Source organism: Plasmodium gallinaceum (assembly GCF_900005855.1).
Source record: "Plasmodium gallinaceum strain 8A genome assembly, contig: PGAL8A_v1_76, whole genome shotgun sequence".
Taxonomy (NCBI): Eukaryota; Apicomplexa; class Aconoidasida; order Haemosporida; family Plasmodiidae; genus Plasmodium; species Plasmodium gallinaceum.
The window spans coordinates 1282893-1300458 of NW_021628238.1; the positions used below are offsets into that span (position 1 = coordinate 1282893).

At 17.7% G+C, this 17566-nt stretch overlaps 3 protein-coding genes across 3 annotated transcripts; 2 read left to right on the plus strand and 1 right to left on the minus strand.

The window, feature by feature from the left end:
* Nucleotides 1–435: 435 nt before the first annotated feature.
* Nucleotides 436–8983, plus strand: PGAL8A_00223900 (conserved Plasmodium protein, unknown function; the record flags this gene model as incomplete). The annotated part of the gene is made up of 5 exons (XM_028670956.1): nt 436–8136; nt 8278–8373; nt 8451–8558; nt 8668–8742; nt 8843–8983. The coding sequence occupies 5 exons, from the start codon at nt 436–438 to the stop codon at nt 8981–8983; spliced, it is 8121 nt and encodes a 2706-aa protein (XP_028527657.1).
* A 1340-nt stretch (nt 8984–10323) lies between these two features.
* On the plus strand, nt 10324–14310 carry PGAL8A_00224000 (phosphatase, putative; the record flags this gene model as incomplete). Its single annotated transcript, XM_028670957.1, has 1 exon — nt 10324–14310. One exon carries the CDS (start codon nt 10324–10326, stop codon nt 14308–14310), a length of 3987 nt encoding a protein of 1328 aa, XP_028527658.1.
* A 1218-nt stretch (nt 14311–15528) lies between these two features.
* On the minus strand, nt 15529–16677 carry PGAL8A_00224100 (ATP synthase (C/AC39) subunit, putative; the record flags this gene model as incomplete). Its single annotated transcript, XM_028670958.1, has 1 exon — nt 15529–16677. One exon carries the CDS (start codon nt 16675–16677, stop codon nt 15529–15531), a length of 1149 nt encoding a protein of 382 aa, XP_028527659.1.
* Between the last annotated feature and the right edge of the window lie 889 nt (nt 16678–17566).

The window sequence follows — 17566 nt, forward strand, 5'->3', positions numbered from 1 at the left end:
AATGTAAATACTGACAAATTTACTTTAATAATTATAAATAATAAGTAAATTTTAAAAGTATAAAATTTTGATAAATTATTTCAAATTTTAATTATTTGTTACCAAATAGGTTTTTCAATTTTTTTTTTCTTATTTTAAAATATGTATAATTATATATTATTTTTTATTTTATATCTTTTTAATAGTACAAAATTTTATAATTATTATTCACTCAGAATTATGTAAAATACTTTTTGTATTATATTTTGTGTAACTTATAGATAATATAAATATGTTTTTTCTTTATCTAAAATATATTAACATGAATACATAAAATTAAAATATTAGTAATGTATCATCTTTAATAATATATATATAAAGTTCAAATGGGATAACGTCTAAATCAATAGAAAAAAAAAAAAAAAAAAAAAAAAAAAAAAATATATATATAGCATAATGGAATTAAGGAAAAATAAAAAAAATAAATTATATAGTAATGATGATCAATTAAAAAAGAAATTACAAGAAAATAATAAGGAATATGATAGTTTAAAAAATTTGCTTGTTTATAATGAATCGGAAGGAAATAAATATTCAGATTCTAATTCTAACATTATAAGTAATACATATGAAAATATTTATGAAGATTTTTCTTCCAATTATGATGATAGTTCATATAAATCTAATGATGACTTAACTGAATTTTATTTATATAATGAAATAAGTAATCATAAATATAATAATAATTTATATGATTTCTATTTGAGTAAATTCAATAGTAATATTGAAGAAAAAAATAAATTAAATGAGTCTAATTTAAGCTTTATTAATCAAATACCATATATAATAAAAAAAGAAAGCTATAATAAAAGTGAAAGGAACAAAAGCAAAAATGTAAAGAAGTTTGAAAAAAAGGAATATGAGAAAAGTAAAGAAATGTGCCATGTAAAAGATAGTTATGAAGACATTTATAACTATGATAATAAAGAAAATGAAAATAAAGAGAATGAAAATCTATCTGAATTAAAAAAAAAAGATAATATATCATGTAATTCATTAAAAATAAATGAAAATATTGTAATGAAAAAGGAAAATGTAAAAAAAGGTGATGCAGAAAAAAATGACAAATTAGAAATAGAAGAAAAAGCAAATATTGATAATGTGTATTTCAATACTTTAATAAATAAGTGTAATTACACTGTTTCATGTTATATGTATAAAAAAACTAATGCTACACATATTTATAGAAAAAAAATATTAGTTTTAAAAAAAAATTTTTTAATTATAAATAAATTTAAACATAATATCAATAATATGCATAAAGGTATACATAGAGATATTTATGATATATCGTATTCTAGATATAGTAAAATTTATAAGAATTCAAATAACATTTATAAATTTAGCTTATATGCAAGGAGATTAAGTAAAAATAATACAAGTTCCAATTCAGATAATAGCAATTTTTTTTCTTTAAAAAAAAAGAAAAAAAAGAAAAAAAATAATTATAAAATATCGAAAGATGAATACAATTTTAACAATGAACAAATTCGCTTAGCTAATCATAATTTAAATATAATTTTAGAATTAATAAATTTAATGAAAATTGTTTCCATATATGGTTCTTTAAAAAAATATATTAAAGTGGTAATTTATAAATACACAAAAAATTTATTTTTAAAAAATTATGAAATATATTGCAACACACCAAAGTATTTTATATTACTAAAAAAATTTTATAATTCTATAAATAGAAGTGTTTATAATTATATTTATGTAAATATATTAAAAATTAAAAACATTGAACAATTAAAATATAATTATATATATGCAATTATTGATGTGGATAATTTTTTGTATTATTATAAATATGAATATAATAAAGATATGTTTATACCACTATTTTCTGATAGACAAAATAAAATTAGTTTTAATTTTTACACAGATTATAACTTATATTTAGGATACTTTATAATTTACAGCTATGAAATTGAAAAACATATAAATTTTAATTTAAATAGAAGTATTGAATTAAATTTAAATAATTATCAAAATGATTCTTTTTTATTAAAAAAAGAAAAAAAAAATGCTTCAACACATAGTACAACATCATCTAACAAAACGGAAAGTTTATTTGATTCTTTTGATAAATCAGATTTTAATTTTAATGGTTCTTCTTTATTAAATCAGAAAAATATTATTTTTGATAAAAATTATTTTTTTGTAAGAAAATTATATAATGATCAAAAAAAACACATTCAAAAAAATAGTAAATATATATCCAATTCTAATGATAATATAAATATCCATTTATTTATATATAAAAGTAAAAATAGATTTGAATATTTATTACCATCAATAAATACAACTGATTTATTATGTGATGAAGATAATTTATATATATCAAGTAATAATATAAATAATAACTATCAATTAATTAATTTATTTTTAAATAATATTAAAAGGACTATGCAAATAAAAAATAAATTTAATTACTTTTTGGAAAAAATAAATAATATATTAGAATTTAAAAATTTTCTTGTTTCTGTTATTTCAATATTTTATATATTTTTTTGTTCTTATTATAAAAATTACATACATATAATAATATTATTAACAATTTTATTTATTTTGTTGATAAATAATGATAAAAATTATGATTTTTATAAAAATCTTTTATATGAATTCCCTATTTTATATTTATTTTTTCCTTATAAATTATTATATAAAATATCTAAAAAGTCTGATTTATATCATTTACATACATTCCTTCATATTTTTCTTTTAAATAAATTTCCAACATTTTTTCAATATCTTTATAAATATTACAAATATAAATGCATTTACTTTTTTGTTTATTCTCCTTCCTATTTTAACAAGTATTATAATAATTATTTTTTTTTTAAGACTAATAATGATATAGATAAAATGAAATTATCTGCTGGAAGAATGAGTAAAATAAAAAACAAAAAAAAAAAAAGTAATAGTGAAATTTTCAATCATAAATTAACAGAAGAAAATACCATTGATAGTAAGAAAAAAATAAATAGTATGAATAATTTAATAAAATTAAGTTCGAACTTTTATATAAATAACCATTACGTAAATATTCATTGTAAAACTAATGGATATAATAGTAAGTATGAGAACTGTTATAATTTAAATAAACAAAATGAAATTAATAAAGATAAGAGTAATGAAAATGAAATTGATAACAAAAGAGATGAACAAAATAAAACTAATAAGAATGAGAGTTGTCAAAATAAAATAATTAATGACTATAAATCTGATAAAAAAAATATTTCTAATATGAATAGTGCATTAAGTGAAAATGACAATGGAAATAATATCAATAAGAAGAATAACAATCAGAACAAAAACAATAAAAATGAAGAAAATATTAATGATAAAATTTTAAACAATTTACGTAGATATTTTAAAAATAAAAGTTTAAATAATATTTATACAAAAGGGAAAATATTAAGAGGAATCATAGAAACAGGTAATAATGATATTAATTCCATGTCAGATGTTGAAAAAAAAAAAAACATTGAAAATGTTAATAGCTTATATGAAGAGCATATAAATGATAAACATTTGAAAAACAATAAAGTCACTCATATAATTAAAAATGATAAGAAAGACAAAATAGAAAGTTTTAATTTAAATAAAAAGAAAAATTCAGAATTTCGAAATATTTTAAATAATTCTTATGAATTTAACGATTATAGAAGAATAAATGAATGTAGGTTAAAAAAGAGCTATTCTGAAATAAAAAATGGTCCTTATTTAGATAAGAAAAAAGATGAAAGAGATATATTTAGTGATATTGATCCCAAAAATTATATATCTAATAACTTACACTCTCAAGATTTATTATCAAATAATAAAAACTATGAAAATCATAAAAATAGTTATATAGAAAACTATAATAAGTTTAATAAAGAAATAGTAAGTTATTCAAATACATTATTAGATAATGACTCTAATATTAATGAAATTATTCTAATGGATTTAAAAGTAAAGATTATAAATAATATGAAAAATAATTATTACGATTCAAAGAATGAAGAAAAACTTGAGAAAATACAAGAGGAAAATATTACAGATAAAAAATATGATGAAAGTAGAATGAATAATAAATTTTCTTTTAATATTAATAATGAATATTATTCCTTTGATTACAGTTTATATGAAAATCAATATACTCATTACTGTAAATCTTATAATCATAGTTTTTCAAGTGGAAATTACAGTTGTAAAGATATAAAAAGTAAACAAAAAAATAATATTTATAGAAGTTATATATCAAATAATGAAGTATATAATAATAACGAAAGTTCTTTTTATAGAATTAATGAATATTTTCCTAATTATTTTTATAGTTCTATTGAAATGATATATATTAATATAATATTGATTTTTATTTATCTTTATTGTTTTTTCATTATAACAGTTCATGGAGGTTTAAATAACGATTTTCCATTATATTTTTATTTTTTAAATAAAAAAAAAAAAAAGGAAAAAAAAACAAAGCATAAAGAAAAAAAAAATAATTCTTCAGAACAAAATGATAAAAACTTTAAAATGTACACAAAAAAAAAAAGTGATGAAAAAAAATACAAGTCCAACTTTTTATTTAAATCAAAACATATTTTTAAAAGTTGGAAACAGAAAAGAAAGTTAAATAAAAAAAATATAAAAATTAGTTTAAATAAAAAAGAATATTATGATTCTAATGATAATAGAAAAAAGGATTATAATGAAAATGATGATTCATTATTTAATGAAAAAAAAAATGAAAATAATAAAATAGTAAGGAATTATTCTCTTGTAAAAGATGAATTAAGCAACATAAGCATAGATGATAATAAAAATTTAATCAATTATAACTTAGTTAAAGAAAAAGAATTAATAAATGAAAACGATAATGAAAAAATAAATATAAGGAATAAAAATTTTTTTCAAAAAGAAAATAGTGTATATAAAAATAACATTATTTATAATAATAGAAAAAATGATAATTATAGTTCTATTTATACATTTAACAAAAAATGTTATTCTACTGAATTACGTAATTCGTATGATAAAAATATTGTACTAAATAAAGATAAATTTTTAGACCATAAATTAGTATTACAAAAAAACAATTCAATGGACACATTACAGAATAACTATAAGCAGGATATAGAGATAAATAATAATTGTTCAAATGATAGTAACTTCATTAACAAAGATGAAGAAGAAATTAATTCAAGTAAATTTATATATATGAAAAAAAAGCAATATTCTAATGAAAATGATGAAAAAAAAAAAAAACATTTTAAATTTTTAGAAAAATTAAAAGATATTAAAGAAGAAAAAATTACTAAAATAAAAAATATTTATAACTCGGAGAAAAAAAATAAACGTTTTAAAAAAGGATTTAATCTTTTAAAAAAAAGAATTAGCAATGATAGCATTTTTGAAAATTTTAATAAATCTAAAGACACTCTAGATGAAAATGAAGATGAAGATGAAGATGTAAATGAAAATGTAAATGAAAATGAAAATGTAAAAAAAGATGTAATGATAAAAGAAAAAATCAATGATAAATATATAAAAAAAAATGATAAAATATATGATAATTCAGTTAATACAATAAATGTAAATGATAAAAATAATCAAATGAACATTAGACAAAAAATTATTGATATAAATAAAAATATCCAGAATGGCATTGAGAGTATATGGTCATTAAAAAATGATTATAATAAAAATAATACAAATCATATAAAAAATGAAAATTTTTTAAAAGATAATTATAATTGTTCTAATTATATTTCTAGAACTTCTACTTACAAAGAGGGAAATGTTGAAATTACAAAAAGTAATGAAATTAATTTAAATGGAAATAATTCTAAAAATTCTGAAATGGGATACATATATTCTAATATGAATAGTGATGTATCATTGATTAACGATAAAAAATTGAATAATGCATCTTTTAGTTCTAAAAGAAAGAAAATAAAAAATAAAATTATTTCTTATATGAAAAATAAATCTAATAAAGATCAGAAAAATAAAAGTTGTGAAACACTTCTTAATTCAAACTCTTTAAGTAGTTTATTAAAAGGAAAAATTCACTTAAAAAATGATAAAGAAATAATTAATTTAAAAGAGGATAATGAAGTATGTAATTTAAAAGATAACAAAAAAGCTGTTAATTTAGAAGAAGATAAAGTAATAACATATGTAAAAGATACTAATGAAATTATTAATATAAATTGTGATAATGAAATAATTAGTATACAAAATAATAATAAAGTAGTGAGTTCTAAAAATGATAATAAACTTAATTTTTTAAAAAATGATGATGAATTAATTAATGTAAAAAACAAGGACGATATAATTAATTTAAGAATTAATAAAATAAATAGTTTAAAAAAATATAATGAAGTTTTAAATTTAAAAGATGATAAAAAAATAATCAATTTATTAACTTATAAAAGGAGAAATTATACTATAAGTTCTAATATGCCTTATGAAATTAAGAATACCATAATTAGAAGAAATTATATTTATCATAAATGTTATAAGGGTTATTTTAGTGAATATGATGAAAATAGAATAATCAAAAATAAAGGGGATAACAAATATATCTATTCAAAAATGATTCATAAGAGTTTAGAAATGGTGAAACATAAATGTATTGAAGGAGAAGATAAGCATAAAAGTAAAATAAATGACATTCGTGCTATAAAAAATAGAAATGAATATAAATATGAAGTATTTAATAAATATATCACTTCAAGAAAAAATTCAAAAGAAAATTATAAAATAAACTTGGAAGAAAAAAATGGAACAGAAAAAAACTATATATCAAAAAAAAAAAAAAAAATATTCCTTCATATGAAGGAAACATTTATGAAACTTAAAAATAAGAATAAAAAAAATTTGTTCAAAGAGAAAGCAGATAAAATATCTCATAAACAAAATTCTATTATTAATAATGATTATGAAGAAAAAAAAAGAAATACTGCAAACAGATATAATTTATTTTTAAATGATTTTATAGATGAAAAATCTATAAATAGATTTAAAAAAAGAATGTTATTTATGAGTGCGTTAGAAAAAAATAACACTGATAAGTTATATTATTCTTTAGATGAATATGATTATTGTAATAATAATTTAAAATGTAAAATCAGTACAGAAAAAAAAAAGGAATATGATATCCATGATGAACATTTTGATAACGTAAATAATAAATTAAATAAAAAAAATATTACAAAAAATATATATGAATTAAACAATAATATGTATAAAAATAAAGAATTTTATGATGAGGTTGATAAAAAAAATATATCTAGTTTATTTAAAATAAATGAAGATATAAATAATTTAAATAAATCACAAATTTTAAAGAATTATAAGAGTAATAAAATTTTAAATAGTAATAGCAATAATAATTTTAAAAATGAGTTAATGAAAAATTTGAGTCAAAATGTCTTTAAAAAAAAGAAAAAAAGAGAAAAACACATTATAACTACAATGGTAAATAACTTTTATAAATTTTTATTAAACAAAAAAAAAGACTATAAATGTTTGAAGAAAAAAAATATCTTTAATAAAATTTATTATAATTTATTGATAGCTATAATTGATTATCTCTTAATTATAATTATAGCATACAAATATGTTAACAACATATATAATATATTTATATATTCTAAACATCTTCATTTAAAAACTAAGAAAAAAGAAAATAAAAGAAATTTAGATTTTAATCATATTGTCCGCATAATATATCATAAAAATGTCTTTTTATCTAACTCATATACTTTAAATATATATAAGCATAAAAATATATATTTAAAAAAAAATATATTTAAACAAATATTTGTTCAAAATAAAAAGCAAAATATAAAAATCAATGAAAAATATGATGAAGAAGAAGTTTCATCAGGTAGTAAACAAAATGAACAAGCAGAAATAAAAAGTAGTTTTGTTCCAAATAAATATTATGAAGAAATAAAAAATAGAAAAAATATTTTGAGTTTATATAAAAGTGCAAAAAGTAACATTAAAATTTTTATGTCCAAACATATGTTTCTTAATCATTATTTAGAAAAATTTCTAAATCTTTTTAATCATAAAAATTTCAATTTGACAAAGGTTTATATTAGAAAAAAAAAAAAAAAAAAAAAAAAAAAAAAAAGACAAGATACTATATTTTTATGTTATTATAAATACATTATATATTTATCTAATAATAATAAAAAAATATATATTAATTTTTTTTTTTTTTTTTACTAGATTGTAATTGTATTATTAGGATATTTTTCTCTTCTATTATTTCCTATAAAATTTCACCATTTGGTTATTTTGAAAATATTACATATGTATTATAAGGTATAGACATTTTTTTAAGTAATTATAAATTTCTTCTAATAGAATATATAATAATTTATTTTTTAAAATATCTATAGGGATTCTTAAGAAGATATCATAAAAACATTATATTAAATAGTATCTTAGAAAAAATAAAAAACATCAAAACATTTTTAAAATTGAATAAACCAATTTGCTCTTTAAGTGTAATATAAATAAAAAAAAAAAAAAATAATATATATATATATATATATATAAATATATATATTTATGTACTAATGACATTTTTGTGTAATATTTATAATATATATGTAGGAAGAAGAATACTATGCTTTGATTGAGGAAATTAACAAAACATGTAACCAATGTTTAAATATATCGCAATTTAAGGTAAGGATTTTTTTTATGAATTGATTAAAAAAAAATAATTAACTTATTTATTTAATACTGATATAACAAATATGATAATTCTTTTTTATTTTTTATATAGGATATTAATGATGAATATGATTTAGCATATATAATTATGAAGAATTTTAGAGAATTTTCAGAGATTAAAAAAATAATTAGGCATGAATGGAACTTTAACCTATTAAATAATTCACCACATGATAATACAAATATTTTTTAATACAAGAAATTATACTCTTTACTAAAAAAAAAAAAAATGCTACTTTTTTAATATACCTTTTTTTATATAAATTTTTTGTTTTTTCCTGTTTTTAAACTTTAAATTTTCAAATATTTTTTTAAAATTTATATTTAAATAACTTGTTTTTCTAATATATTAAGGAAAACTACTTTGGTTTATTTATTTTTTTTTTTTATAACAGTAATTTTTAATTTTACTTCATTTCATAATTCTTTTTAACGTATTTAAGTGAAATTTTTAAATTATATATATATATTTTTTTTTTTTTAAATAACTTTTTTTGTAATATATTTTTTTAAACTTAGATAATTTCTATTATATTGTGAAAAATTATATTTTTAATTTAATTAAATTTTTCTTTTTGTACCTTATTTGGATTTTAGGGTATAAAAATTTATAAAAAAAAAAAAAAAGATTTAGAATATAATTATTAAAATTTTCAATATTTCGAACTTTTTGTTATTAAGAAAAAGAGGTTGTAATAAGATAAGGGATTATGGATATTAAGAAATTCATAAAAAAAAAAACATGCATTAAAATTTATATATCAAATTATATAAAAATGGAATTATAATATAAATTACCTAACACTAAGCTAATTAGATCTTTTTATACGAAAAAAATTTTTTTTTTCCCATTGATAAAAATAAAAAAAAAAATATATAAAAAGGACCATAAAAAGTCATGCAGAAAAAAAAAAAAAAAAAAAAAAAAAAAAANNNNAAAAAAAAAAAAAAAAAAAAAAAAAAAAAAAAAAAAAAAAAAAAAAAAAAAAAATTGTAGTTTTAACAAAACATATAATAAAAAAAAAAATAATATAGAATATATTATTAAAAAAAACAAAATTAATTTTTTATAAGAAAGAATTATATATAGTTTTGACTTAATTTTATACTAATTTTATTTTTAATACGATTTTTGTTCAGGACAACTGTTCTATACAATTTTGTTTTTAGATATACATATATTTTAACTTAGAGAAAAAAGCAATTTTTTTTTTTTTTTTTTTTTTATTGAAAAATAAAAGAAAAAATCGTTCTTTGTTAAATTAAAAATTATATAAATATATATTATTAGTGTTTTAAATTTATAAAATTTAAGTATATTTCAAAGAAACATATATAATATTTATACAAACGTAAATATTAAAAAAAGAAAAATATATATATATATATTAACTTTTATATTTTAAATATTTAATGATATATATTTTAATTTTTATTTTTTTTGTTTTTAGTTAAATGCAATTGTAATGAATATAATAAATTTAAATTTTTAATTTTTTTTTTTTTTTTGGTTTTTAATTAAATGTAGTTGTAATGAATTTAATAAATGTTCTTTTAATTTTTTTTATTAATATTTTTTTAAATAATATTACATGGTATAATGTGAATTACAACATATTTAAATTAAGTTGTATAGAAAATGGTGTATTGAAAAGAAATATTTTGGAAAAAAATGAGAATAATAATGCAAATAAAACAGAAGGTCAGACTGAACAATTTGAAGAATATATACTAAATAAAGGAACAAATGAATTTGATAAATTACAATATAAGTATATGGAGTATGTTAATTTTACCATTAATAAGAGCAAAAATAAATTTAAGCATGCTTTGAATGAATTTTTAGTCTTTCTTGGAGCTCAATATAAAGAAGATGAAAAGATCATTATTAATGTGAAATTAATTGATATTTTATCCTTGTTATTTGCTCATTATAAGGATAATTTAAGCAATTTTGATCATTTTATAAATAGTTTTCAAGATAGGAATAAATTTATTAATTCAGTTGAATCAGAATATTTTAAAGAATTTGTAGATGAAAGAGATAATTATATTTTTAGCATAAAAAATTCATATTTTAAAATTAATCATATAGATGAAGATAAAGAACAAATTTTAAGTAAAAAAAAAAAAATTTATGAAATTTTTTTAAGTAATTGGAAAAATGACGGATACTGTTTCCATGATATTCATGAGAAAAAATCTTCCTACCTACCAAGAAAAATTCATTTAAGTGAATCATATAAAAATTCTAAAGAAAATGGTAAGCCTTTAAAATGTGTTAATTTGATTAGTAGTCCAATAAACGGTAAATATAAAAATTTAAATTATGAAGTTGAAAAAATTAATAAATCTAATGTTAATGCATCTAAAGAAAAAAATGTAAAAGAAAACGAAACAGTTAAAAATGATAGTAAGGGCAATAAAAATATAGAGAATAGTATTATGAGTGAATCTAATGAAAATCAAACTTGTGATATTTTAGCAAAAAAAAATAGTGAGAATATGAACGTTAATGCAATATCTGGAATTTATTATAAAATAAGAAAAAGATTTTTTTTAAATGGAAATCCGTTAAATGTAATAGAATTAATAAATGCTATAGTTTCAAATCATGATAATGAGGTGGTTTCAAAATTGTACGAAGGTTTAAAAGAATTAGGAATAACAACTTTTGAACACGTTGTTAGATATACTAATATTATAGGATTATTTTTTGCTTATGATATTTTTGATGAATTATATTTACAAATAAAATTAGTCAAGGAGTTTTTTAAATCTAGAAAAATTGCAAATCTTCCTATTTTAGACACAGAAAATGAAAAAAATAAAGAAAAAGTTTTTTTTGAAAAACATGAAATAAGTGAAGATGAATTTTTTGCTCCACCTAATTGTTTAACTTCCTATTGTTTATTAAAATCTTCATGGATGAAAAATAGAAATTTTACAATAAAAATTGAAAAAAGTAATACAAATAGTATCAATTTTATGACATTAGGAGATATTGGATATGGTTTTGATGAAGAACAAAGTGAATCTTCAGAAAAAGTTTTAAATTTCTTTGGTTTTAATGAATTAAAAAATACAGCAGAAACTATGCAAAAATGGCATAGTGATAATAAAGCTGATTTTGTTGTAAACTTAGGAGACAATGTACCAAAAATGGAATCAAAAGATTATATTGAGAATTTTGACTGGTATAAATTAATAAAGAACCTTTTTGTTTTTAAAAAAATAAGTGAATTACAATTTAATAAATCACAAGAAAAAGAGCCTTCTTACATTAAAAGTGTAGTTGATTTTTATGCTACTAAGCTAAAGAGAGCTATTTATGGAGATGAAAATAAAGATAATACTAATATAAATAAGAATTATGAAAATACCTTTAGTAATGAAAATTATGACAATCATTTTATTGAATCTCATGATAATTTATATGAAGATGAAGAAGAAATTGATGAATCTTTTGAAACAATTCCATTTTATTCCATATTGGGTGAAAAAGATTATTTATATTTTCCAAGTGAACAGATTCAAGAACATTATTCTAATAAAATTCCAGGGTATTTTATGCCTAATAATTATTATTCAATCGATTATGAATTTACTTATAATTCATTACAGGATAATGAAATCAATAGTAATGAAAAATTCACAGCATCTTTTATTTTTATTGATACATGGTCATTGATGATGGGATTTCCTATAATAAGAAATTATAGATCGTTTCGAGAACAGTATAATTGGTTAGGTAAAACATTATATGAAAGTGCAAAGAAAAGCGATTGGATTTTTGTATTTGGTCATCATCCTTTATTTTCTAGTGGAAGAAGATCTGATAGTTTCTCATATGAAGAACGTTCTTTTCATGAAATTATAAGGGATTTTCTATTTACTTATAAGGTTGATGGATATTTTAGTGGACATGATCATTTAATGGAATATATAAATTTTGGTAAATTAAACTTATTTGTTAATGGTTCATCATCAAGAATAATATTTGATGATTCTAAAATGAGTAGAGGATATTTTGGAAAATTTCTTGGAAAAATTTATCCTATTTCCTGTTATGTATTAAAAACAGTTCACAGAGGTCTTAAACCAAAAGGTTGTAATATTAATAGATACTCTAAATGGCATAATAAATCGGATATAGGATTTAGTGCTCATAAGTTAACAAAAAATGAATTTATTACTGAATTTATAAATGGAAGGAATGGAAAACCTCTTAGCCATAAAATTGTTATAGAAAATAAAAAACAAGAAAGAATAAAGTTTTATGATTTAGAAGGTTATGCAAATAATAGAATAAAAGAGTTGGAACAAAGAATAATAGAATTCGCTTCAAAAAATCCTGCATTAGTAAAATATAAAATTGAAGAATTTAAAGAAAATACTGAAAAATTCAATTTAATTATGGAGAAGTTAAAAACAGAAGAAGAAAAAAAGATTTTTAAGAATTTACTATTTTTAAATAATTTGGTTTTTGACATTTCAGAACATGTTATTAATTTGCCAATAAATACATTAAAAACCATGTATGAAATGGCAAACAAATATAAACTTTATTTTAATAAAGATCTTCCTAAATACCTTCTTTCATCTTTAGAAAAAGCCATACAAAAAAAAAATAGTAAAGCAGATTCAAATGAGGATGAAGAGGATGAAATTGAGGTAAATGAGAAAAGTGGTCAAATTGACGACGATAATGCCACGAAATTAATGGAGTCTTTAGGTGTAGACTTGGAGGAGTTTATCGAGAAATATGAAGAAATGACAACAGAACAAAAGGAATTTTTGCAAAATCAAATAGGTAAAGATATATTATTAGAAGATTATGTAAATAGAATTAGAACATATGTACAAAATAAAAAAGAAGCGGATCAAAATAATAAAAATGAACAATCAGAAGAAAGTAAAATGAAAACCAAAGGAGAGGAAGAGAAAGATGAAGAGGAAAAAGATAGTGAAGAATTAAATGGAGAAGAAGAAGAAATAAAAGAAGAAGAAGAAGTAAAAGAAGAAGAAGAAGTAAAAGAAGAAGAAGTAAAAGAAGAAGAAGAAGAAGTAAAAGAAGAAGAAGAAGAAGTAAAAGAAGAAGAAGAAGTAAAAGGAGTAAAGCAAATAAGAGAGAGAAATAAAAATGACGAAGAATTTCTATTAAATAAAAGAACACATAAAAGATTTAAAAATTTAGTAGCAAAAGAAAATAAATTATCAGATAAAGACTACCTTTTATTAATGTTAAGTTCTCTTAAAATTTATGATGAAAATAAATATTCCTTAAATATATCATCAAAAAAAGAGTTTATAAAAGATGTTACATCTTCAAATTATATTTTAAATATAGACCCGAAAAAAACATTTTTCCACTTATCCATTGAAATGGTTCCAGAAGTTAAAAGGATAATTAATAGTCTTGAGGGAGTAGGAAAAAAAAAACTTCTTTTTGATTTAATCAATAAATTATATGGAGAAATAATGAAATTAAAAGATGAACTTGAAAAAGTTTCCTTATAATTTTGTAATTTTAAAAAAATTTTTAAATATTTATAATTTCAAGTTCATTTATAAAAATGAACAATATTCCTAATTAAATTTATTAAAATGTCATTTAAAAATTTTTTAATTTTATTTTTAAAATACATCTTTTTGTTTTAAAATTTATTACATATTTTAAATTTTTATTAAATATGTAAATCATTTAATATATATACACATTTAATTTTTATGTCTATGATGTTATGTTGTATTCAAGAAGTTTTAATAATGATGAATATGTTTTTTTTATTTTTTATTGTAATTTTTTTTTTTCTCTTATTTTTTTTTTTTTTTTTTTTTTTTTTTTTTTGTATTTATATTTCACAATTTACTCTTAATTTTATTATTTTTGTAAACGTAATGATCATAAAAATTGTTTTAAATTTTTTAAATGTTTTTAAAACCTTATAAAGTAAAATTAGTTTTTATTAAAATATATATATAAAAAAAGTGTTAGAAAAGAAAGGTTATAAAAGCACATATTTCATGCATATATATATATATAAAATGAAAAAAAAAATATACAGTAAAATTACGCTTTTTTAATAATGCATTTTACATACTTAAATTTGTAGCATCTCTTTTATAGCACGTTATTTTTATTTAAAAGTTTTAGAAATATATAAATATACACCATTTATATATAAAAAAAGAAATGGGTTATTTTTTTGGAAATTATATTTATATGTTAAAATATTTATAATTTAGAAAATAGTTAATAGATTTAATAAGATTTTTTAAATTAATATTTATTCATACAAATTACAAAATAAAAACATAAAAAAAATAACTATATTATATAAATTAAAAAATTTCCTAATTTAATATATATATAAATTAAGGTAGCATATATATATTGTAAATTAAATAAATACATGGGAAAAAATGGGAAAAAAAAAAAAAAAAAAAAAAAAAAAAAAAAAAAAAAAGACGATATATCTTTATGAGTTATAAATATATGAAATAAATTATACACTGTAAATGTAATCGTTAACCTTTAAATTAATACTTAAAAAAAAAAAAATAGTTAATGAACAAAATTTATAATAAATATTTATATAAAATGTTAAAGAAGGAATATTTTTTTTTCTTTCTTAAATAACTTAAATGTATATAGAATTTAAAAAATTTCTATAAAATTTGTAATAAGTTTTTAAAAATTTTTATATTTTAATATTTTTGAAAATGATATAAAAATTATACTTGGGGTTCAAATATTGGAATAATACTATCTATACAATCTTTTCTATTCATTAAAATCATATCAGAAATCCATACTATGTTTCTAATTTCTTGTTCTTTTAATTTTACCCAAGCATAAAATATACCAAAATTACAATGTTGATCAAAAGCGGTTTCACATAATTTGACAAGTTTCACGTATAATAAATCTTCTAATGATTTTATTTTATTATCTACTATTTTGTTTTCACTTGTATTTTCACTTTTCATGTAAAATTGTTTACATTCTTCATATAAATTATAATATATGGGATAATGTTCTAGAGCTGCTTGAACAGTTTCATTATTCCAGCATTTTCTAATTCTATCTGTCCCTTCTGGATACAAATAACCAAAACATGGAAACATATCATTTCTATCTTTTTGTAATTCTAGACTTAAACTAGAATTAATGGTGTTTAAAGTCACTGATAAAACACGAAAATCTGCTACACGTTTTAAAATATGACCCATAACTTCTTCTGTTTTTCCTCCTAATTTTTTTATAAAACTATAAAAGTCTTCTAACCAAGCTTTTTTTAACGTATTTCTTAAAATTTCAATATCTATATCATTAAGTATGGTAGATACATTATTTTTTTCATTTGAAGAATTTGATGAGATATATTTATCAAAATAAGATCCAATGGGGGTTTCAATTAACAACACTTTTAAAACATCATCGTATGAATTTTTAACATCCATCGAAGTAATAGCTTTCATTTGAGGAAAATATCCAAGAGGATCAACTCGATATAATAATTCTTCAGCTGACTTTTTATTTAATGTTCCTTGTATTAAACTTATAACGTTGTCAATCATTTTTTCTTTTGCAATATATTCTAAAAAGGTTCTTAATGGCTCTTCTGCTTGAGCTCTTATATAATTAAATTCATGTGCCATTTTTTCTTTACATTTTTGGGCAATAGTTGTAACTGCAATTGGGGATGGCTCATCCATCATAAATGAACCATAATCAGTATCTTCTAAAACAGATTTTAAGTCTTCTAATGTATCTACTTCTGTTAATTTTTTATATTCTTCAGGTGTTAAAAAACTACTACGAAATCCTCTCAATAAGGCTTCTAAATAACCATTTTTTGAGTTATAAAAACAAAGTTCCATCTTCAAAAAAAATGAATAAAAAAAAAAAAAAAAACTATATTTGCAAATAAGAAAAAAAAATATTTAGCTGGATAACTATATAATATACAATTCGGCTTTTCTTAAAAATTAAACAATAAAAAAAACAGTTTATAAATATATTATTATTCGTTCCTATTATTAGTTTTATTTAATGGTACGTTATAATTATGTTATTTTAAAAATTCATGTTGTAATATTCTTTTAATATAAGAAACTACTTCTTAATTTCAAAACATTCTATAATATATACTTTTATTTCTGTACCTTTATGAAATATATAATACAATGGATTTCAACAAAATAATGCTAATAAAAAATCATTCAAACTCCCATATATAAATCTTAAAATATTTTTTTGTTATGTGTGCAAATATATGTAATTTTTTTTTCTCTGATTTAACATTAGAGAAAATTAAAATTTAAATATTTTAATTATGCTTAAAGTTCAAAAAAAAAAAAAAAAAAAAAATAATATTTATAAAGATTTAAAATCAAATAATATATTTTAATATGTGGTATATAAGTCCATATATATGTTTTTTTTATTTTAAATGTATATTCATATTTTATACATTTATTTACATATATTTATATATATTTATATATATATATATATAAATATAAATATAAATTTTAATTTAATTTTTTTTTTTTTTTTATAACTCTCATATATTTCCTATATGTTTGAATTACTTAAGAATAGAAAAATATTTATAATAAATTATTTACGAATGTTTAAAAATTAAATTTAATGATTTTTTAATTATTTAAAGAATTATAAATTAAGTAAACATCTTTTTCTCTTTTCTCTTTTTATAGCGCTCAAGAAAAAAAAAAAAAAAAAAAAAAAAATTTTTTTAAAAATTTA